Below are 23,218 nucleotides of genomic sequence, written 5' to 3' on the forward strand. Positions count from 1 at the left end.
TTACTCTCCCTTTCCCAGATACCAGGGAGACCCCTCTTTCAATTCCATAGCCAGACATATTCTTTCTTGAAGATGGCCATGATTAGCGTCTCTGAGATCCCCACGTATTATGTCAGCTCAGATCTGGACGCTGAGGTTCGAAATTTGTGACTGAATCTCTTTCACCTCCCAGGTTTTCGGATTTTATCCAGAATGCCATCAGCTCCCACAGCTATTTTTTAGTTGAGATCATATCGGTGAGATGTGATGGTGAGGCTGATAAGAAGATGAAGAAAGTCATGAATAAATACACTTGGACATTTGTGGTGCCACAAAGTAACATGTTGTTTCAAGATTCAATTTATTATCATAGTAATAAAATGTATTTACATGAAATTCCTTTTTGCCTGCTGCAAGGCAGACAGATTCGCCACCAGCAGGAATTGCCTAAGCGCCTCTTCCAGTCAGAGAGAAAGAAGCAAAAGAGAGTCGCCCCCCAGAGTCACCGTGTCCATAAATTCGCCCCCAGCATTTCCACAGCCCCCGCAGCCACACAGATTCAAACCATTGGCAACCCGAGTTCCAAATCCAAAACTGGTCAGGGACCCTCCAGCACCCTCAGCACCTCCTCACATCCTAGTTCCGATTCCTGGTACCTCTCCAGCTAGTTCAAGTCAGTCTCCAGCAGCTCGCAGCCTCTGCGGGATCCTCTCCTCGAGTCACCAGCAGCCTACCGCACCCCCTGGGCCCTCAGCCACAGAGACCTCGTACTGGTCCGCCGCCGTGGTCACCATCCCCACGGTCGTCTCCTCCGCTTCTCCCTTTCAGATGGTGCGTGATCTTCCCAGAGTCTGCAGTCCCTCATGGCTGCTGCTGATTAATAGGTACCGCCATTTTTGGCGCAGACCCGATTGGTCCCCCTCCGATCCACCAGCAGTGATTGGCCAGTTTCACTGCTCTGCCGGCAGCCTATGGAAACGGGCGTTTCAACCCACATAATACTTTGCCGGTTGCCGCATTCAACGGACATTTCCTGTGTCGGCGCAGGCCGTGGGCCGCTACACACCTCCCAAAATGTTGTGACCAAACTGAGAATGGAACTCAAGCTCACAACCTCATGGTTGGGCAAGTTTGGAATCGTCCCCTCAGTTATGAAAGGTGACTCACACAGGTGTCAGGAATTGCAGTCACTGTTGCGCCTTCCTGACAAGCGAGGAGCTGCTTTGTCTCCAGGATAAGCCACTTCTCCAGTGGACTCTCAGGAACTTGGTGCCCTCTACTCTCTCCACTACCGACCGAGCTATTGATATGTAGTGGAGGGAGGTCGACCCTGGTCCTTCTGAACACCACAATCATCTCCTTCGTCTCGTCCATGTTGAGCTTCCGGTTTTATTCTCTCACCATATCACGCCATTTTCCACCTTGTCTCTGTCGTGCAACTCTTCGTTGTTGCTAATGGGGCCAACCACTGTTGTGTCATCTGCAAACTTGATGACTCTCCTGGAGCTGGATCAGGCGATGCAGTCGTGGATCAGCAAAAGGGGACAATTCCTCATAGGATGAACCTTGACTGTCCATTTATCAGTCTTCCATTTCCTATTTACCTGATTTTTTAAATTAAAAAAAATATTTAGACATACACACATTAACAGGCTATTTTGTCCCAGGAGTCCGTGCCAGCCAGTTTACACCCAATTAACCTACACCCCCGGTATGTTTCAAACTGGAGCCCCTAGGGAAAAACAACGCAAACATGGGGAGAGTTCGCAAACTCCTTACAAACAGCTCGGGATTCAAACCCCAGTCTAGATCACTGGCACAGTAAAGGCATTGCGCTAACTGCTATGTCCTGGGAACAAAAACAAAGTTTGCGTGTATTTGTCATCTGATTGTACAACCCAATGAAACAGTGTTCTCTGGCCCTTGGTGCAGCACACTGCAAACACCCATAGAGACGTTATACACATACAGACAAACGAGACATGCACAATACATAGTATCTACAGATATTAAAATAAATATTTATTGATAAATGAATAGTTGAGTATGGAAGGTTTGTATGAGTAGTTTCATCAGTCATTCAGCATTCTTTCTGCCCGTGGGAAGAGGCTGTTCCTCAGCCTGGTGCTGCTGGCTCTGATACTCTTGTATCTTGCATTAGCTGAAAAATGCTGCATTGGGGTGGAAGGGGTCCCACTGATTTTGCAAACCTTCTTTAGACAACCTTCCTGGTAAATCACATCAGGAGGACTGGGGATTGACCGCCAATCTGGCACTGTTCAACTGTACTACAGTGTGATGCAGCCGGCCAGGATGCTCTCGATAGAGCTCCTGTAGATAATTGACATGATGGTAGCCTTGCCCGCTTTAGTCTTCTCAGGAAGTTCAGTCGCTGTTGTGAGAATTTAAACAAGGGATGTTTTGTGTCCAGGTTAGATCACTAGTTAAGTGAACAACAAGGAACTTGGTGCTCTCCACTCTTCACTACTGAGCTCGTGATGTGGAGTGGAGGGTGGTGGTCTCTGGTCCTCCTGAAGCATTGCTCATATTGAGACTCAGGTTGTTTCTCTCGCACCATTTTTGAGATTTTCCACCTTCTTTCTATAGTGCGACTCATCCTTGTTGCTGATGGGGCCGACCACCATCGCGTCATCTGCAAACTTGCTGACACTGTTGGAGCAGGATCTGATGATGCCGTCGTGGGTCGGTAGCATGAACAGGAGTGGGCTGAGCACACAGCCCCAAGGTGCGCCACTGCTCCACGTGACCGACCCGGACAGACTGCAGCCTTTCCATTAGGAAGTCCAGATTCAAGTTAGGGAGAGGGGTGTTGGGTCCCAGCGAGGACAGCTTCTCCACCAACCTCTGGAGTATGATCATATTAAAGACCACTGAAATTGTTCAAAGAAAATTTAAAACAACATTTTATTTTGATACATCTGAAATACATCTGAGACCTCGCCTTGAATATTGTGTTCAGTTCAGTTCTGTAAAATGTTATTTCCCAGCAACTGTAATCCTTGGGTCATTGTAAGGACTGACTACAAAATATGTTACTTCTTACTTCTGGGCCAAATTCCTTTAGATACCTCTGACTTATTACAAGGAATAAGACTTGGCTGTGGTTGGTATTCTGATTTTGACACTAACATATTGTCCTTTAACCCTGAGGGTCATCTTGCTTTACCAATAGGGCTGCTGTGTTTGTACATAGCACTAGGTTCCAGTAACATGTTAGCCATACAGTTCTGTAAACGTCAGAGGAAAGAGGGATGGGGGCGACAAAGGAAACTTGACATGAACAGGTGAAGCGTTTAGTATCATATCCACAAGATGAAATTAAAGGCAACTTCCCCACTGGGGTGTGGGGGGAGGTATGATCATCGTAGCGGTTAGCGCAACACTATTGCAGTGTTCTAAACCAGCACTGTCTGTAATGAGTTTATACGTTCTCCCTGTGACCATGTGTGCTCCCTCTGGGTGCTCTTGTTTCCTCCTGCCCTCCAAAAATATTTGTATTTTGTTGGCTAATTGTGTTTGGGTGGCATGGTCTTGTGGGCTGGAAGGGCCTGTTACTGTGCTGTATCTCTAAAGTTAAAAAAAAATACATAAAACTCACACACCTAACATTGAAGAAGAAAAAAATACAGTTTATAAAAGGAAGAATAAATATATGCTATTGGTCATAACTGAGAGAGGCATAAAGACAGATCTTTGGTGGTCTTGAAGTCATGATCTGTTGAGGGTAATGCAGTGCGGTTCAAAAGCTTGATGGTTAATGGGGTGGGGGGGAAGCAGTTCTTGCACCCAAGCTTCTGTACTTCCTGCCTGAAGGCAGCAGCGAGAAGTGCGGGTGATTAGAGGGCTCTGATGATACGAACGGCCTTCTTGAGGTCATGCCTCACCAAGTGCCTTGAGGATTCCATCACTCCTTGCCACCTTATTGGATCTTGCAGCCTGTGCCATGTACTCTCCCATCTTAGGACAAGAATAAACTCCAGAGGGTCGTTAACTCGGCCTTCGACATCACAGGCACTGGACTTCACTCCATCGAGGACATTCACATGAGGCGGTGTCTTAAAAAAAGCAGCCTCTATTCTCAAAGTCCCCCCACCACCACCCAGGCCATGCCCTCTTCACTCTGCTACCATCGGGAAAAAAGGTACAGGAGCCTCAAGACAAGCACAAGGGCAGCTTCTTCCCCATTGCCATCCGATTCCTGAATGAATCAAAGACTGTCTTACTTTTTGTGCACTACTGTTGTGGTTTTTATTTTTATTTTTTAGTAATATGGTAAGATGGTTTATAATATGAATGTTTGCTCTAAGATGCTGCTGCAAAGCCCCGATGATAAATCCTGATTCTGATTCCAACAATGTTGGCTGTTTTGGATTGTGGTCTATCCAAATTCTATTCATGTATATTTCTGAAATATACAAATGAGCTGGAGAAATTCAACAGGTCATGCAGCTTCCAAAGGAAGTAAAGGATGGCCATTGTTGTCAGGCCTGGGCCCTCCTGCAGTTGTACAGAGCCTTGGTGAGACCTCGCCTGGAATATTGTGTTCAGTTCTGGTCCCCAAATTTGAGGAAGGTCATAGAAGGTTGGGTTCCCGGGATGGCAGGATTGACATACGCTGAAAGTTTAGAAAGACTGGGCTAATATACGATGGAGTTTAGAAGGATGAGGGGAGACATGATTGAGGTATTTAGGATTATCAAGGGGCTAGACAAGGTGAATTCGGATGGCATGTTCCCAATGTTGGGAGACACTAGGACTAGATAGTTTAAGAATACAAGGAAGGTCCTTTACCCAGAGAAGTGTGGATCTGTGGAATGCTTTGCCGCAGAGGGTGGTGGGGACAGATTCACTGGATATGTTCAAAAGGGAGTTAGATAAGGCTCTTGTGGGCAAGGAAGTTATGGGGATAAGGCTGGGAATGGGTACTGACAGTGAATGATCAGCCATGATCTGAAAAAATGGCAGTGCTGGCTCGATGAGCCAATTGGCCTACTCCAGCACCTACTGTCTATTGTCTATTGTCATCAGGTAGGCCTGTAAAAATTGGTTCTGCTTTACTTCTGGGACCTGGTGCGTTTCTCCAGTGCATTTGTGCACTGCATTCAACCCCAGCATCTGCACATTTTCTTGTTTAACTCCCTATTGAAGCAACTCTCTTGTTCCTCATTTTTGCTAACTCCCTTCCTGTTTAGCCAAGATAAAAGGTTGCAGGTGCAGGGCCATAGTTAATGGCAATGGGGAATTCTCACTAGCAGCGCTGTGATACCAGATCCCCATAAATGTATTTAAGGTTCAGTTAGATCAATTTTTACATCATAAAGGAATTAAGGGATCTGGGGAAAAGACAAGTGGGAGGAGTTGAGTCAATGATCACATCAGCCATGATCTTATTGAATGGCGGAGCAAGCTCGACGGGCCAGACGGCCGACTCCTGCTCCTATTTCTCCATTGCGCGGAATTATCCTCCCAGTGCTTTTGCACAGCAACGGATGACGATTGCGTATCAGGCAGGAAGAGGTTAGTGAAGTGAGAGCAAGGCCATAAGTCAAATAGGAAGGAGCATCACCAAAGTACTGGGTGATAACACTGGTGATCACAGGTTGAATGGAGCAAAGGAACCAGAGGACAAGAAACTCACCTCAATCAGAGGCTTTGAGTTTTAACTCCACAAGGTATGACGGCCCTGACTGAAGCAAAAAGCAGCCCACTGGAGGAACTCAGCAGGCCGAAAAAGAATGGTCAGAGTTTCAGATTGGAACCTTTCGCCCAGACCTTGCGATTGATTCCAGCTTCTCTCATGTGTCTTCACGGCCAGACTCCACAGATATGATCTTCACAGAAATCTATCCTGACTGTCAGAATCAGCCTGTGTGACATATAGATATGTTTCTGGGAGATAAATTGGGGAAAGGTTTGTTAGAGTAGGTTATATACAAACACTTTAAAACAGATCTTATTTGAAATACTGGAGCTCTGCCCCATGCTAGACATATTGGCTCCACAGCTTTTACAAGAGCTTTGGAAAGTGCTCAAGAGACTTCACTATTGGATTGTTGTTTACAAAAGGCAACAGATGAAAGATCTTGTTGGAGCCGCAGATTATCTGGAGATGTTCTAAGAGGATCATGTGGTTTTGCAAGCAGAGAGAGTCAAACAGACTTTTCTCTCAGAGAGAGAGAGAGACAGAGATCACTTTTACAGTGTGACAGGCAACAACAGCAGCTGGGACTGGAACAGGTCAAGCTGGCAAGCTTGTGGAAAATGCAATTTTGAAGATGGGTTCTTAGTTCAGCCTGGTCAAAGCCCTTGTGGTTCATGCAAGGGGAGAGGACTGGCTGTCTAATGTTTCACTTGGAATAAGAGAAACAAAAAGGAACTGTGTGGTGACCTGAATGAAAGAGGTTATCATCTGGAGAACCCTGAGGGGGACAAGTTTTGTTAGCAAGACACTAGAGTGACTGATTAAAAAGGCATCAGTTGTGGATGTCCTGGAACAACAAATCTCTCTCTGAAAACCGACAAGAACCTTCCTGAGTGGTAACCATTTACCTTTCAAGCACCAAAGCCTGGTGAACTTAATAAATATTAAATTCTGTGCACAGTATAAGAATTGCCTGCAACCAGTGAACTTGGAGAAATGAGAAGTGAGATTGGATTGTGAACCAAAGAACTTTTCTGAACTTACACCCACATTACATACATGTGCACTTAGAATTAGAAGGGGGTTAAGTTAGGTTAGTTAAGTTAAAGTGTAATTCTGTTTTCATGTTTAAAGATAATTAAAAGCAACTTTTGTTTAAGTAACCATTTGTCTTGGTGAATATCTATTGCTGCTGGGTTTATGGGTCCTCTGGGCTCGTAACACCTGAGATGCTGGCCATCCTTCTCCTGTGGATGAGTTCCTCCAGCAGGTTGTTTATGGCTCCTGATTCCAGTGTGTGAAGTCTATCATGTGTTAAGAGAAATGCTCTGACTCCATGGTGGGGGAAGATGCTGGCTTGACAGATCCGGTCCTTTACTCTTTACTCAAGGGAATCCATGGTGCCTGGTCACCTTAGTAGGGGGAGATTCCCACTTGTTTATCAATTGGTCAGATGACAACACTCAGCAAAATTGCTTTGTGCCTTCAGGAGCACAAAATGAGAATTGGTAAATTGTTCTAAAGGCTTGCATACCCTAGTGCTGTTAGGGGAGAGCTGACAAAAGTCAGTCCCTCTTTCTTTCAGAGAATATGTTCTCAGGTCTCTCTCTCTTTGCACAAGAATGCACACAAATGGAGCAAAGACCCATCTCAGAATCAAGATTTTATTGTCATGAACAAGTCACAAAACCTGTTGTTTTGAGGCAGTATCACAGTGCAAACATTAATATTAGTGAAATGGCGGTAGGAAGCGATGGAATGAGAAGGGGGAGGGGGATGAGAATGGGTGGGAGTATGTGGAATAAAATGGAGGGAAGGGGGAGACGAACAGATGTGGATTTATCTGAAATTGATAAATTCAGTGTTTACAACGTTGGGCTGTGGACTGGCCAGGCAAAATGAGGTGTTGTTCCTCTGGCACTGGAGAAGGGCAAGGATGGAAAGGTAGGTGTGGGACTGGGTAGAGGAGATGAAAGGCATGCAACCAGGAGCTTTGGATGTCCATTTGTGGGAAACTTTGAATAGATAATTGGCACTTGGTGGGCAGTACAGATTCAGTGGCCAAAGGACCTGAATCCCTGTTATATAATGTCGGAGCGATTAAAATTCACCAGAATGATTCTCAGTCCAGAAGAGAATTCCTCAATGGAGACAGGTTAGGCAGATGGGTTATGAAGAACGTCAGTGAAACTGAATTATGGGGCTGGATAAGATGAATGCTGTTCCATCTGATTAGGATTTCTAGGACCGGGGTAAGAGTCTCGGCATTGAGGGGTGGATACACAAGGCCCATTACCCTGAGGATCTTCACTCTGATAATCCATTGTCGGATTTTTTGGAAACCATCTGGGTCATCTGGTTCTCATTTTTCCCCCTCCACCTTCTGGTGTCATGCTTTTCTTCCCCCCCCTACTCCCAATTCACCAACAGAATCCCCTCTTCCTTCTGTCCCATCTAGTCCCATTTATCCTTCACCTTTCCCCAATAGCTTCCATTCTATCACCATGAGGGAATATTTATTCCCTCAGTGCTGGTCAAAAGCTACAAACTCTAGCCTTCTGTACCCCACTCTGCAACTGGATCCTGGACTTTCACATTGGAAGACCACAGTTAGAACGAATTGGGAACAACATCCCCTCCTCACTGATTATCAACACAGGTGCACCCCAAGGATGCGTGCTTAGCCCCTGCTCTACACATTATACACCCACGACTGTGTCTCCAGGCTCATTTCCAATGTCATCTACAAGTTTGCCGATGACACCACAGTTGTCGGCAGAATCGCAATTGGCAATGAGGAAGTGTACAGGAGAGAGATAGATCAGCTCGTTGAATGGTGTGACGACAACAACCTTGCGCTGAACATCAGCAAAACTAAGGAGATGATTGTGGACATCAGGAAGAAATCAGAGGAACACGACCCAGTCCTCATCGAGGACTCAGTCATGGAGAGGGTCAAGAACTTCAAATTCCTGAGTGTCAATATCTCCGAGGATCTGTCCTGGAGCCTCCACGTTGATGCAATCACAAAGAAGGCTCACCAGTGGCTATACTTTGTGAGGTGTCTGAGGAGATTCGGTGTATCACCAAAGTCTCTCGTAAACTTCTACAGGTGGACCGTGGAGAGCATTCTGGTGGCTTGTATCGCTGCTTGGTATGGAGTGACCAACTCTCAGGACAAGAATAAACTCCAGAGGGTTGTTAACTCAGCCTGTGACATCACAGGCACCAGACGTCACTCCATCGAGGACATCTACATGTCTTAAAAAAGCAGCCTATATCCTCAAAGACCCCCATGACCCAGGCCATGCCCTCTTCTCGCTGCTACCATCGGGGAAAAGGAGCCTAAAGACGAGTATTCAGTGGCACAAGGACAGCTTCTTCCCTCTGTCATCAGATTCCTGAATAATCAAAGACACTGCCTTACTTTCTGTGCATTTTTGTTTTCATTTTATTTTTACAGTAATGCTGTCAGATGGCTATAATATGAATGTTTGCACTACGATGCTGCCGCAAAACAACGAATTTCATGACTTGTTCATGACAAATTATTCTGATTCTGATCTCCACCTCTACTTCTCAGATTCCAGGACTGGTAGTCCTTTTTTTCCCCACATCACCCTTCTCCAGCTTCACCCTGTATGATTCCTCCTTCCCCCCTCCCCCTACCTTTTACACTTCCTTCTCTCTCCCTTTGTCTATCACCTCCCACTTCAATTGCCTCTGCCTCCAAGTTCCACCCTCCTCATCTGTCCATCATCCTTCATCCCTCCCTGGCTCACCAATCCACTGTTGGCCCCTGATTCAGCATCTGGCTTGTCTGGTTCTGAACCGCTTTCAAATTCTACAGGGCCCTCCCTTGTAAATCACCAGGACCCCATACCCCGCACTTCCTTTCAACAGAGTTCTGTTTCCCACACACCCTTTATGAGCCCTCCAGCTTTACTGGAAAATGTATTGTATTACAATGTGTGCTGGGGTACTCCTCTCAGGAATATTCAACTGTCCAAGGCAATCTGCCCGCAAAGTCTAAAAAGTGCCAGATAATTGTTCTACTGCATTGAAGGGATTGAAGAATATGGGACTAGCATGAGAAAGTGAAATGGAGGAAACCATCACCTGATTGAGTATGCGAGTTATTGTCATATACAGAAGTACAATGTACATATGCACCAAAATTCTTGGTTGCTGTGGCCATACGGAAGATATACCAACAATAGTATAAATTAAATCAAGTTGGACAATGAAGATTTTCTTCTGACACTTTTGGGTGTATTTTATGGAATTTGGATCTTTTTTTTCTTTCTTTGGCTTGGCTTCGCGGACGAAGATTTATGGAGGGGGTAAAAAGTCCACGTCAGCTGCAGGCTCGTTTGTGGCTGACAAGTCCGATGCGGGACAGGCAGACACGATTGCAGCGGTTGCAGGGGAAAATTGGTGGGTTGGGGTTGGGTGTTGGGTTTTTCCTCCTTTGCCTTTTGTCAGTGAGGTAGGCTCTGCGGTCTTCTTCAAAGGAGGTTGCTGCCCGCCAAACTGTGAGGCGCCAAGATGCACGGTTTGAGGCGATATCAGCCCACTGGCGGTGGTCAATGTGGCAGGCACCAAGAGATTTCTTTAGGCAGTCCTTGTACCTTTTCTTTGGTGCACCTCTGTCACGGTGGCCAGTGGAGAGCTCGCCATATAACACGATCTTGGGAAGGCGATGATCACAAAAATCACCTTAAAGTTTCCTATCACATACCTTTTTTTTGAGATATAACCCATTTACTTCACGCCTACAAAACCATGTCATTGAAAATTAATTTTCTGCATTCGCACTTGGACTTCTTCCCGCTGATTTCTGTGCAGTCGGTGACGAACATGGTGAAAGGCTTCACCAGGACATTGGCGACCTTATAAAAGAGGTATCAAGGCAACTGGAATCCATCGATGCCAGCCGACTATTGTTGGACACTGACACAAGAGGTATCAGATGCTGAGTACAAACGAAAATCGGCGGCAAAACTGGTTGAACTGACGCAATGTGTCAGCGTCATTATGCGATTGAACATGCTAAATTCAATAAAAGTTTATTTAATGTTTCTTCAACTTCCTACGCGAGACAGCAAATCTGAAATGATCTTTGTGTTCAGCTTGAAGTTGACTATCGAAATCTCTGATTTTTTTACAGGAAGCAAACCCTTTGAAAAAATTTGTTGTCTGGAGATAATAAATGTAAAAGGAGCGATACTAAGGTTCACAATTGCAGTCAGGGAAAAAACAGTGATGTTTCAACAGTGCAAATAGATCTTTTAGTGGCCCCGAAGTAGTTCAGGTTCGACGGGTATGCTACAATATTGAATGTCTGAAGAACAAGTGGCCAGTGACCCATTACTGCTTAGATCGATCTGCTGCAGGAACTCAGCAGCCGAGCATCAGAGATGGAGGCGAAGGGATAGTCAGCATTGCTTATTGTCAATGATCTACTGCTGCTTCTGTGTTTTCTTAAAAGCAGTAATGGATGCTTTAATCACCATCTGTGAACACTATTTGGCATCTCTGCTAGAAAATTGCCAGGGCTGGCTTGTCACAAAGGTCCGGGAAATCCAGGATCTAATTACCCGTAAGTACAAATGAACAGCTTTCTTGCACTGCAAGCCAGTAACGCCTCAAGGGAAAATAACCAGATCAAACAAGACGTCAGAAGACAGGCTTATGTCTAAATGAAGACATGATGCGCACAGGAGACCCAATAATTAGGCACTAACCATGAATTTGTTTAGCACTGCCAAAACCATCCATCATCCAGGCATTCAAAGGCCTATTCTGTTGAGACCCAAGAATAAAGGAGAGTATATTAAGGACCAAGAGATGGCAGTGATTGAAAGGTGCACTTCAAAGGTCTCATCAACCAAAGGTCCATGTATGCTTGAACATATTCAACCACATACCGCCTAGTTCCAGATCTTCACATCTCAGATTCACAAGAGGCTAAAAAATAAAACAGCATGGACCAAGTTTGACATGAATTGTTGCTCACTTGGTCAGAGGATAGCTTGATACTGGACTTCAGAGTTCTGCGTTGTGAGCATTTAAAGAGAGGAGACTAATCTGATCACTGTAATTACAGAGAGGGGCCTACTTATGGTCTACCACACAGAATGCCATGGCAAAGTGCTTCTCCGTCACCTTTGTTAATAGCTCAGAGGACCCATAAACCCAGCAGCAATAGATATTCACCAATACAACTGGTTACTTAAACAAAAGTTGCTTTTAATTATCTTTAAACATGAAAAGAAAATCACACTTTAACTTATCTCTATTGAGTTAACTAACCTAACTTATTCCCCTTCTAATTCTAAGCGCACGTGTATGTAATGTGTGTGTAAATTCAGAAAAGTTCTGAATCTCACTTCTCATTCCTCCAAGTTCACTGGTTGCAGGTAATTCTTATTTTGTGCACAGAATTTAACATTAATAAAGTTCACCAGGCTTTGGTGCTTGAAAGGTAAATGGTTACTGCTCAGGAAGGTTCTTGTCGGTTTTCAGTGAGAGATTTGTTGTTCCAGGACACCCACAACTGATTCCTTCCAATCAACCACTTCAGTGTCTTGCTGAAGAAACTTGCCCCCTCAAGGTTTTCCAGATGATAACCTCTTTCTTTCAGGTCACCACAGAGTTACTTTTTGTTTCCCTTATTCCAAGTGAAACATTAGACAGCCAGTCCTCTCTTGCATGAACCACAAGGGCTTTGACCAGACTAAACTAAGAACCCGTCTTCCGAATTGTGTTTTCCACAAGCTTGCCAGCTTGATCTGTTCCATTCCCAGCTACTGTTACTGGCTGTAACACTGATCTGTGTGTGTGTCTCTCTCTCTCTCTCTCTCTCTCTCACACACACACACACACACACACACACACACACACACACACACACACACACACACACACACACACACACACACACACACACACACACACACACACACACACAGAGAAAGCCTCTCTCTTCTTGCTAAAGAATCTGCGGCTCTGTCATGCTCTTTTATCTGTTGCCTTTTTGTAAACAACAATCCATTAGTGAAGTCTCTTGGGCACTCTACAAAGCTCTTGCAAAGCACGTGGGACCGATAATGTCTAGCATTAGCAGAGCTCCAGTATTTCAAATAAGATCTGTTTTAAAATGTTTGTATGTAACCTACTCTAACAAACTTTTCCCAATTTATCTCCCAAAAACATATCTATATACTCTGTCACACCCTGCTGTTACAAAATTGCTACTCGTTGTGCCAGTTTCATCCATCAAGATGTACAGTGAATGTAATTATTACTCTCTGATCTTTCCAATAAAAATAGACGGAGATGCATTAACAATTAACCCGGCCTTTTTGAGTTATGGAGCATAAAGTACATTACAGCAGTAAAGGCCCTTCGGCTCTCGAATTTGTGCTAACGCACATATACCTACCATAAAACATACTAAACCCTTCCTACTTCATAACCCTCTGATTTTATTTCATTCATGTGCTTGTCTAAGTGTCTCTTAAATGCCCCTAATGTTCCAGTCTCCACCACCATCCCTGGCAAGGCAGTCCAGGCACCCACAACTCTATAAAAAAAACTTACCCCTGATATCTCTCCTCAACTTACGTCCCTTCTCTTTAGTTGTAGAATTTTACAGCCCAGATACAAGCTAGTGCATTTCCCAAACCATTTCCAAGCATTTTAACCATATAACAATTACAGTACTGAAACAGGCCATATTGGCCCTTCTAGTCCGCACCGATTTAAGTGAACTCCACTAGTTCCACCTACCCACTCCATGCCTATAACCCTCCAACCCCCTATCATCCATGCACTCACCTAACCTCTTCTTAAATGACAGAATTGATCCTACCGCAACTACTTCTCCCGGAAGGTCATTCCACTCAGCCACCTCGATGTTGGTACCTTCAGAAATTCAGCTCCAATCAATGTATTCTACATGCATATTGCACTTCTCGACAGATCCAATCCCATGCAGATTGGGGTTGAACCAGGCTATGTCATGGCTGCAACCCATTTTCTTTTCCTCCGCAGAGTTTTGCAACCCATCTGCAGCAAGTTGCCCCTGAGGTGGAGGTAATCTACCTGACGGACGTCAGCCCTTCATCTCCAGATCATCATTTCCTTACCCTTTTTGAAGGAGGCCATTCAGCCTGCCGAGTGCATGCTAGTTCTCGGAACACTCCCAACCGCCCCCTTTCCACACCAACCCCAACACTTATTTCCCTGCCAGTCGATTTGCCCTGCCATCTGGAGGAATTTACATTGGCTAATTAATCCACCAAAGTCACTCTGACCTCGATCTGCAGCTTGCAGACACTGTGTTTGTACACACCCATAGGCTGAGTTCCAAGTCACTGTTAGCTCATTCAGTGAAGCTTGGGAGAGAATCAGACGCAGAAGCATCCATACTGTGTTATGGAGGCCCTTTACTAACCTGTCCTCACCGCACAAAACAACCTTTTTCTTTCCACTCACATCCCACTTTAAGTATTCCCTATGCTTGAGAATCACTGCTCTAGACCCAATTGTTACTAAAATGTTTTGCTTGAGAAAAATTGTCATTGGCCCATTTCCTTTTGAGTTGTGAAACTGTGCACATAACAAATCAATGAGGGACAATTAAAAACTTTTTTCCCCACTCACATCCCACCTTAACCAATCCATTACTAATCACAGAGCACCTCTGGCATAGGGAATACTTAAAGTGGGATGTGAGTAGAAAGAAAAAGGTTGAGAACCACTGGTTTAGACGCATGTTGATTGAAGAACACTTCTGGGAAGAAGGCTGAGGCATTATGAAAGTGCAAGCTGTCATTCATGGCAGTCTCGGGCAGAGTCCTTGGGGTGTGCTGGCTACATTATTAGAGGCATTAAGACCAACTGAAGATCCTCTGTAACTATCCCCAAGGAGGTTATGCATTCTGACACCATGCAGTATAGAATCTTGCAGAATGCAGGTCTGTCTGGCCATTGGTTCCCTCTTTCTTTAAAATGTGCATTATACGGGGGTACTTTTCTAGTTTTTAATCCGCTAAGTATTTGCCCTCAATATAATAAAAGTGTTTGAAATCAGCACTTTGGTCTTGCAAACCTGCCTTGCTCTCCCTGACGATGTAAATTGGAATATTTGTTTTATTTGACAACCTTCGTATCTTTTATGCAGGATAACATAAAGAAATAAATAAGCAGACATATATATATATATATATATATATATGTGTGTGTGTGTGTGTGTGTCTCTCTCTATGTGTGTGTATGTATATGTACAGCACCTGATAGCCTGAATATGTCTGGGATTGTCTGATCTTGGAAGCTGAGCAGGATCAGGACTGGTCAGCATTTGGAGGGGAGAGAGCGCCTGGGGACACCAGGTGCTGTAGATTTCTGTGGTGACTCTCTGTCAACCTTATGGTAGATCTATATGTATAATTCTAAATGTAGCATTACATGACAATAATGGAACCTTTATCACTACCTTGAAATGTGTTATATATATATTCCTCTTTGGCCTCCATCGGTGGTGATCGACCATGGGCACTGCACCTCTGGTAGTCACTGTGGAGTGGCCTCTCCAGGGCGCAAGCCAGGGCAGAGTTGATATGGAGATCTGTCTATTGCCTGTGCTGTAGACCCCCCCCCCCTTCTCCATGCTAATAACAGGTCCAAAGGAATGACAGCAGGTGATACAGTTTGGTGCCAGCAGCATTGCAGGAGTTACCATGCTGGTGCTGGGTACAGCAGTCAGCAACCTTCAGAACTCCGGATTTGTCCTCCGGGTTTAGTCTCAAAGCCTTTCCCGTCAGCGGGTACAGTCACAAAACAGCGGAGGTTTGAGGTTGGGAGTTTCTCCTCTCCTAGATGAGTTACTGTCTGTGGCTAATGAGCCCCATCTGCCCGGATGGAGCCACTGGTTTCAAGGCCCAGCAGCCCGCCTTTACCCCTTCTCCTGTCAGTGCTCGGCTGGGCATAAGAACTGTGCCACACGTGAAAGCCAGGGGTTGGACTCGGTTTTCAGAGACTGAGTTGCCCGCCGTGAGGAGCATTTGTATAGCAGTTGGAGCTCATCCCCACTACCACCCTTTGGTGATGACAACCTTTAGAGCGTGTATACACACACACACACACACACACACACAATACACGCACATGTTTTGTGTGTGTGTGTGTGTGTGTGTATAAAAACTCAATGCTAGAGAAATGTAGCAGGTCAAACAGTACAAAGCTAAAGATACATAACCAACAGTTTTGCACATATATGCATTTTTATGTATATTATATTATATATGTGTGTGGATGTGCATACATGCATAGGAGCATACATCTACGACATGATGGAGAGTAATGGTAAATACCTGAGCATTGCAGGAACCAAGAGAATCGAACTCTAAAATGAGGTCAACCCACAAGACCTCAGAACATCCCACAGTGCTATTGAGCTTAAAGTGGTGTCTGAGACCAAGCCACCCACCGTGTATGAAATGCTCGTTGTCCTTTTGTGGACGATGAAGTAACATGGATAATCCTTGGCAATGCGAGTTATTTTAGTTGGGAACAGTGCAGTTAGCTTTCGCTCTGCCAGGCTTCACCTTGTTCAGGTGAGGTGCGTCTCTCCTGACTGGGACTGCAATGCTGCTCCTTGGAGGTGGTCGCAAGGGTTCTTCAAATCATGCTCAGTTCAATGTTACATCAAGAATATGGCAATCGTGACCGTTCAGAGTTCCTTCCATGTTCTATGGGGAGCGGCCCACTGGACTTTGTGCTCATTTATGAGCGGGTCGAAAACCTAGGCTTCGCTACTCAGAAGCCAGAGTGTTACCAAATATGCCACGCCTGATAAAACTGGTTGCATTTGGGCTGAGGTTTTGTCTTATCAACAGTTTAAACATTGACTCGAGGAGGGTGGTGCTGACGGAGTCAACTTTGTTCATAGTTGCTCTGCAGTGGTTTTGATACCGAAGTTCATGTAGCAGCTTGAGAGGGCAATTAAAGAAATGGCTGGGTGCGCAGTTGCAGACACAGGTGATAGAATATGCAGAGCAAAAAAAAATTAACTGCTGGAGGAACTTGGGTGGGGAGGTGGAGTGGGGGGAGTCAGAGAGCATCCCTAGAGGGAAATGTTTCTGGTTGAAACCCTGCTTCAGGACTAGGTTTTCGTTGACAGTCCATTTCCCTTCCTGAATGTTGCCCAACCTGCTGTATTCCCCCAGCAGTTTGTGATTTTTTTTTTTCTTTTTCTTCTTCTTGCTTTGGCTGCAACAGGATATGGGTGGGATGCAGAGTTGGGCGGAGAAGTGACATATGGAGTTCAATCCGGAAAAGTGTGAAGTGATGCACTTTGGCAGGTCTAATGTGAAGGTGGCTAATGGTGGAATTCTTAACAGTGCGGAGGACAAAAGTGATCTTGGTGTCCAGGTCCAAAGATCTCTCCAGGTTGACCGGGTAGTTCAGAAGGAATATGGTATGTTGGCCTTCTTTAGTCATGAGGTAATGCTGCAGCTCTATAAATCTCTGTGCAGACCACACAGAGTATCGCGCTCAGTTCTGGTCACCTCATTTTAGGAAGGACGCAGGCTCCGTGGAAAGGGTGCTGGGGAGATTTACCAGGGTGCTGCCTGGATTGGAGAACGTCGCATGAAGCAAGGTTGACTGAGCTGGGGCTTTTTGCCTTTGGAGTGACAGGCTGAGAGGTGACTTAATAGAGGTAGACAGGATTATGAAGGATCTCGATAGGGTGGCTAGCCAGCACCTTTATCCAGGGATAAATAGAGCCCATTTCAGATGAGTGGAGGAAAGTTTAGGGGAGATGTTTACACAGAGAGTGGTTAGTGCATGGAATGCATTGCCAAGGGGGTTTGGTGGTGGAGATTGATACGATGGGCCTTCAAAACGCTCTTAGATCACCACATGGATGTTAGAAAAATAAAAGGTTACAGCTGTTCACCCTATTTAGACCCCTCTAAATCTTGTATACCTCTATTTAATCTCATTCCTCGTCATTCCAAAGAGGAAAGTCCTGGTTCTGTCATATAACATATTCTCCAAACCAGGCAATATTCTGCACCCTCCACTGTACATCCTCCCTGAACGCAATTCTCCGAGGGGTCTAAACAGAGTTTTATAGAGCAGCAACATTACCCTCATGGCGCCTAAACTCAATCCCTGACTAATGAAGGCCAACACACCATATCTTTCTTCACTATGTTGTCAATTTGGGGAGATCTAAGGACCTGGACACCAAGATCACTCTGTGCTCCGCACTGTTAAGAATCCTGCTCTTAAACCTGTAAATTGTATTGTTGGGGAGTAGTTTTACATAAAGGCCTGTTCTGTGCTGTAATGTTCCACGCTCTAAATGAGCATTCTAAGTTGTAACTTTGCAAGCGACTTGAGACTGGTTGATAGGGGTGCAAAAGAAAAATGAGATTGTGTGGAGGCAGTGGACTAATGGGCCAGTGTTTGAGTTGCATGGTGATGTGTAACTATAGAACCATAAAACATGACAGCACAGAAAACAGGCCCTTCACCCCTTCCAATCTGTGCCAAACTATTATTCTGTCTACTCCCACTGACCTGTACTCATTCCATAGCCCTCCATGCCCCTCCCATCCATTCAATGGAATTTAGGTGGATCTCAATGAAACATTTAGATAATTGAAAGGTGTGGATAGAGTAGATGTAGAAAGGTTATTTCCCGTGGTGGAAGAGTCCAGGTCAAGAGTGCGCAACTGCAGGAATGAAGGGCGTCCACTCAGAACAGAAATGCGTAAGAATTTTTTCAGCCAGATGGTGGTGAATCTGGAATTTGTTGCCACAGGCAGTTGCAGAGGCCAGGTCATATCCATGCATTTAAGACAGATTGATAGGTTCTTGATTAGCCAGGGCATCAAAGGTTATGGGGAAAAGGCCAGGCAGTGGGGCTGAGTGGGAGATGGATCGTCTCTTGATTGAATGGGAGGGCAAACTTGATGGGCTGAATAGCCTGTTTCTGCTCCCATGTCGTATGGTCTTATGTACCTGTCCAAATTTTTCTTAAATGTTAAAATTGAGCCTTTGTTCACCACTTCAGATGGCAGCTCGTTCTACACACCTACCAATCTTTGTGTGAAGAAGTTCCCCCTCGAGTTCCTCTTAAACTTTTCCCCTTTCACCCTTAACCCATGTCCTCTGGTTTGTATCTCACCTACCCTCAGTGGAAAAAGCCGACTTGCATTCACTCTTTCTGTACCCATCGTGATTTTGTGTACCTCTATCAAATCTCCCCTCATTCTTGTTCACTCCAGGGAATAAAGTCCTAACCTGTTTCACCTTTCCCTGTAACTCAGTTCCTCAAGTCCCGGCAACATCTAAGGAAATCTTCTCTGCACTCGTTCAATTTTATTACTAACAATGAACATGTTGGTTGTAGACAGTGAACCCAATTGTATGCTGAATAATGACCAGATTGAATACAGAAAGGAAATTGAGGGTCTGGTGGCATATATATCAAATATTAAAATCTATATCAAAGACACAGAAGTGGAGACGGTAGATAGATAAGTTTCTGGGTGTAAACATTTCCAATGAGCCAATCAAGTTGACAGGATGGTCAAGAAAGCACACCAATGTCTCTCAAAGAGCTTTTTATTGCTCAATGCATCAGACCAAAACAGCATCACCTGTGTCTGTGGGCTTGACAGTGAGGTTGGGATTGGCACAGAGACTGAATGGTGGGCAGGGTATTCCGACAAGGTGAGATTAGAATAAGTGAGGGGAGTAGTGAAGTCCAGACAGCTTCGGCGAAGCCAGACGACAGCTCTTCTTACTTATTCCTCGAGCAGGACCCCTTCAAAAGCATCAAGCCTCCATCTCGCGCACTACCACTGCCCTCATTTCCGGTCATTTCCCTTCCACGGCCTCCGACTTTCCCAACCCCGTACTGCCCATTTCTACCACCTACCCAAGATCCACAAACCCAATTGTCCAGGAGGACTCATGACTTTCCCTGGTCCTGCCCCACCGAACTAATATCTGCTGACCTCAGCTCCATTTTATCCCCCCGGTCCAGTCCCTCCCTGAGTGGGACCATTTGGCGCAGCCATTTTGGTGAGAGCAATTTGGCACGGCCCATTTTGCAGCAGACCCATTTAGGCACAGAACTATTTCGGCGCAGATATACAAAAATCAACATAATAGTAGAATTATTAAATGGGCATTTTCCAGTCTTTTGTAGCTATTATAATCCATTAAAATGCCATCAACAATTTAGAAGAACTTGTAATTCCAAATAGCTTTAAAACATATTCTGTTGATGAATATAATGAAGAACAATTTTTACTAGCTGACAGCGGTACCACCACCTGCAGAATTCTTATATTTGGAAGAAAAAGGAATGCCAAGTTTCTGAAATCTGAAACAGTTATATGTTGATGGAACATTCAAAATTTACTATGAGCATCTCGTAGCAGGGCACAATATTCTGTTGAAATTAAAGATTTTCAGGGAAGCAGACGCTCAAATACAAACACTCGTAAGAAGATTTAGTGAGAGAAATTATGTTGAGTATTTACGAGGGATTGCCTATAATTTTGAATAAACGTCATATTTTAGATTTTTTGTCATTAACTTATCTCTTTTTAACATTTTTGCTAAAAAGAATAAAAATTATTTTTAGTTCTATGTAAACATAATAAAGTTTTTCTTAAATGAACATTTTCATTAACATTGTATTATCAATTCCCATTGCTTTCATTAATGCTATTAACTAAGCCTGAAAAGGAATAAATATGAAATGCGCCAAAATAGTTCTGTGCCTAAATGGGTCTGCGGTAAAATGGGCTGCGCCAAACAGGCCGTGCCAAATCGCTCACGCCAAAATGGCTGTGCCGAAAGGTCCTAAATCCCTCCCTACCTACATCCGCAATATTTCAACAACTTCCATTTCCCTGAACTTTACCATGGACATCTAATCTTTATATTGCCTTCATTCACCATACTGAAGGCCTCAAAGCTAATTTTTTTCTCAACAACAGACCTAACCAGTTCCCCTCCACCACCACCCTCCTCCACTGGCAGAACTTAGATTCATTCTTTAAGTGAAAGGGGTAACCATAGGTACCCGGATGGTCTCCAGTTATGCCTGCCTTTTTTATTTGGCTATGTGGAGCAATCCTATGCAGGCAAAGCACCTCATCTCTTTCTCGGCTACATTGATGACTACTTTGTTACTGTCACATGCACCCATGATGAGCTCGACAACTTTATCCACATTGCTACCAACTTCCACACTGACCTCAAATTCACTAGGTCCATCTCCAGCAACCCTTTCTCGATCTCTCTGTCTCCATCTCAGGAGAATTTCTCAACAGACATTTTTTTTTACAAACCATCAACTCCCACAGTTACCTTGGCCACACCCTTTCACACCTTGTACCCTGTAAGGATTCTATTCCTTTCTTGCAATTCCTCCATCTCCATCACATCTGCTCCCAGGTTGAAGTATACCAAGTGAGATCATCTGAGATTTCCTCCTTTTTTAAAAAAAACCTTACTTCCCTTCTTCTACCATCAACTCAGCCCTCAACCATATCACCTCCATTTCCCGCACCTCCCCCAGCCCCCTCTGCACCCACTTGCAAAAAGGTCAGGATTCCCCTTGTCATCACCTACCACCCCATCTTCCTCCACAATTTCCTGATCCCACCGCCAGGTACAACTTTCCTTTCCTGCTCCCTCCGTGACTCCCTCATCCACTCCACCCTTCCCGACAATCGCTCCCTTGGACCCTACCTTGGTGACCACAGGAGATGCTCCACTTACGCCCACACCTCCCCCCTCACCACCATTTGGGGCCCCAAACAGTCCTGACAGGTGAAGCAACATTTCACCTGTGAATCTACTGCATCTGGTCTGGTGCCCCATTGAGGCATCAGAGAGACTGGACGCAGACAGGGAGTTCGCTTCATTGAGCACCGTCGCTCCGTCCACTGTAATATCCCAGTAGCAACTCATTTCAACTCCCTGGCCCATTCCCACTCTCTGTCCATTGACTCATGGCCAGACTGAAACTTTCCCACGAATTGGTGGAACAACACATATTCTGTCTGGGCACCCTCCAACCATTGACCTCATTTCCATTATCCCCCACCCCCCTCCCCCCCACCGTGTCTCTCTTTCCCTATCCTTCTGTCTCCTTTCCTCCAGTTCTCAATTCTCAGCATTTCTCCCCAATCTATGGCCTCTTGACTGTTGGCCTGAGCTCCTCCCCCTGGCCCTTCTTCCCTCCTGACGCCCCCCCTACCTTTTTATTATACTTTGTACCTATACCTTGACAAAGGGCTCGGGGTTGAAAGTTTGGCAATATATGTTTACCTCTGATGGGCGCTGCGAGTTCTGTGTTTTCACTGCAATCAGAGCATTTGCAGACTTCCATGTCTTGTTGACATATTCTGAAGCATAACGACTGCACCCCAACATCCAGAGCCATTTTCAAATCTTTTGGTTCCTGCAGATTTCAAAACAAGCGAAAGAGTTCCTTGAGTACGTCGCTGAAGAGCCGCTGATTGATATCCAGCAGGATAACCCATGCCTGTACGAACACGTGGACGCTTTGGCCACTGTCCTCCGCTTGCGTCAGCAACTTAAGTCGCTGAGAGCATACCTGTTCAGCTGCAGAGCCTCTGTAGCAGAAGATTTGCGGCGAAGGTACGTCTCAGATCGTGACATGATGTTCCAATAGAGTAAAAGTCCAAAAATCCGGATGCCAGAAATCCAGACTACCCGGATATCCAGACCCTCAAATGTTTGAAATTTAGTTGGCTTTTGCATGCCTGCATAAATGCCACAGGTGCACTGCAGCAACCAGTGACCACACTTAATACAGTTAATCTTATCACAACCAAATTCATTTTTATGCTGTAGTTCTCTTTTACAGTGTTCATTTTTTAATATAATTTCAAGCATTGCCTGCTTTTTATTTGGAGTGAAAAATCTTGTTTACGTTTTTGTCATGTTCTCTTTATTTTTCTTTAAAGCTGCTCATTGAATGAAGGATGCTGTATTTTGCCAATGAATAATATGTCAAAATGTACCTGTTCATCTCTTCTTTATTCCTCCTTAAATTTGAATTTTTAGACCTTCTGCACGAGAATCTGGAATATCCAGACAGGCCCAATCTCCAAGCAGTCCACATTTTATGACTTCTGCGACAGTAAATTAGAGGAAACGGCTCTGTTCTTTCAGGTGTCTCTCTCTTTTTATCAATGATCTGTCTCTTTTCCTGGCCCACAACTTCCCACCCTCCTCAACTGATCTTTATATTCCTCTCTCCTTTGTGCTTTTTCAAGCTTTCTTGCTGAATTACATCTCATCTTGACGATTCCTTGTAAGTCTCACAGTCTAATCTGTGTTTTTCCCTTAGTGGCCAGAGTGCTACTTATTGTGATCTTTCTTCTCTAGCTCTGTGTTCTGAATCTATTAACTGACCTATTAACTGATCTGTGCCTTCACAATTACAGCACAGAAACAGGCCAGTTCGGCCCTTCTGGTCCATGCCAAATACCTTCTCCCACCTCG

General features: G+C 44.8%; 1 protein-coding gene across 6 annotated transcripts in view; it reads left to right on the plus strand.

Moving 5' to 3' along the window:
* The window catches only part of plekhm3 (pleckstrin homology domain containing, family M, member 3), a 183,779-nt gene that overhangs the window by 72,086 nt on the left and 88,475 nt on the right, over positions 1–23,218 (plus strand). For 5 of the 6 annotated variants that reach the window (XM_069933879.1, XM_069933878.1, XM_069933877.1 and 2 more), the window contains one exon: positions 22,155–22,348. In XM_069933879.1, coding sequence (XP_069789980.1) covers positions 22,155–22,348 — 194 coding nt within the window. Of the gene's footprint in view, positions 1–2,586; positions 2,934–22,154; positions 22,349–23,218 lie in introns of those variants that run through there. The other variant, XM_069933883.1, reaches the window with a different exon arrangement.

The sequence above is a fragment of the Narcine bancroftii genome, chromosome 4 (genome assembly GCF_036971445.1).
Source record: "Narcine bancroftii isolate sNarBan1 chromosome 4, sNarBan1.hap1, whole genome shotgun sequence".
NCBI classification, from domain to species: domain Eukaryota; kingdom Metazoa; phylum Chordata; class Chondrichthyes; order Torpediniformes; family Narcinidae; genus Narcine; species Narcine bancroftii.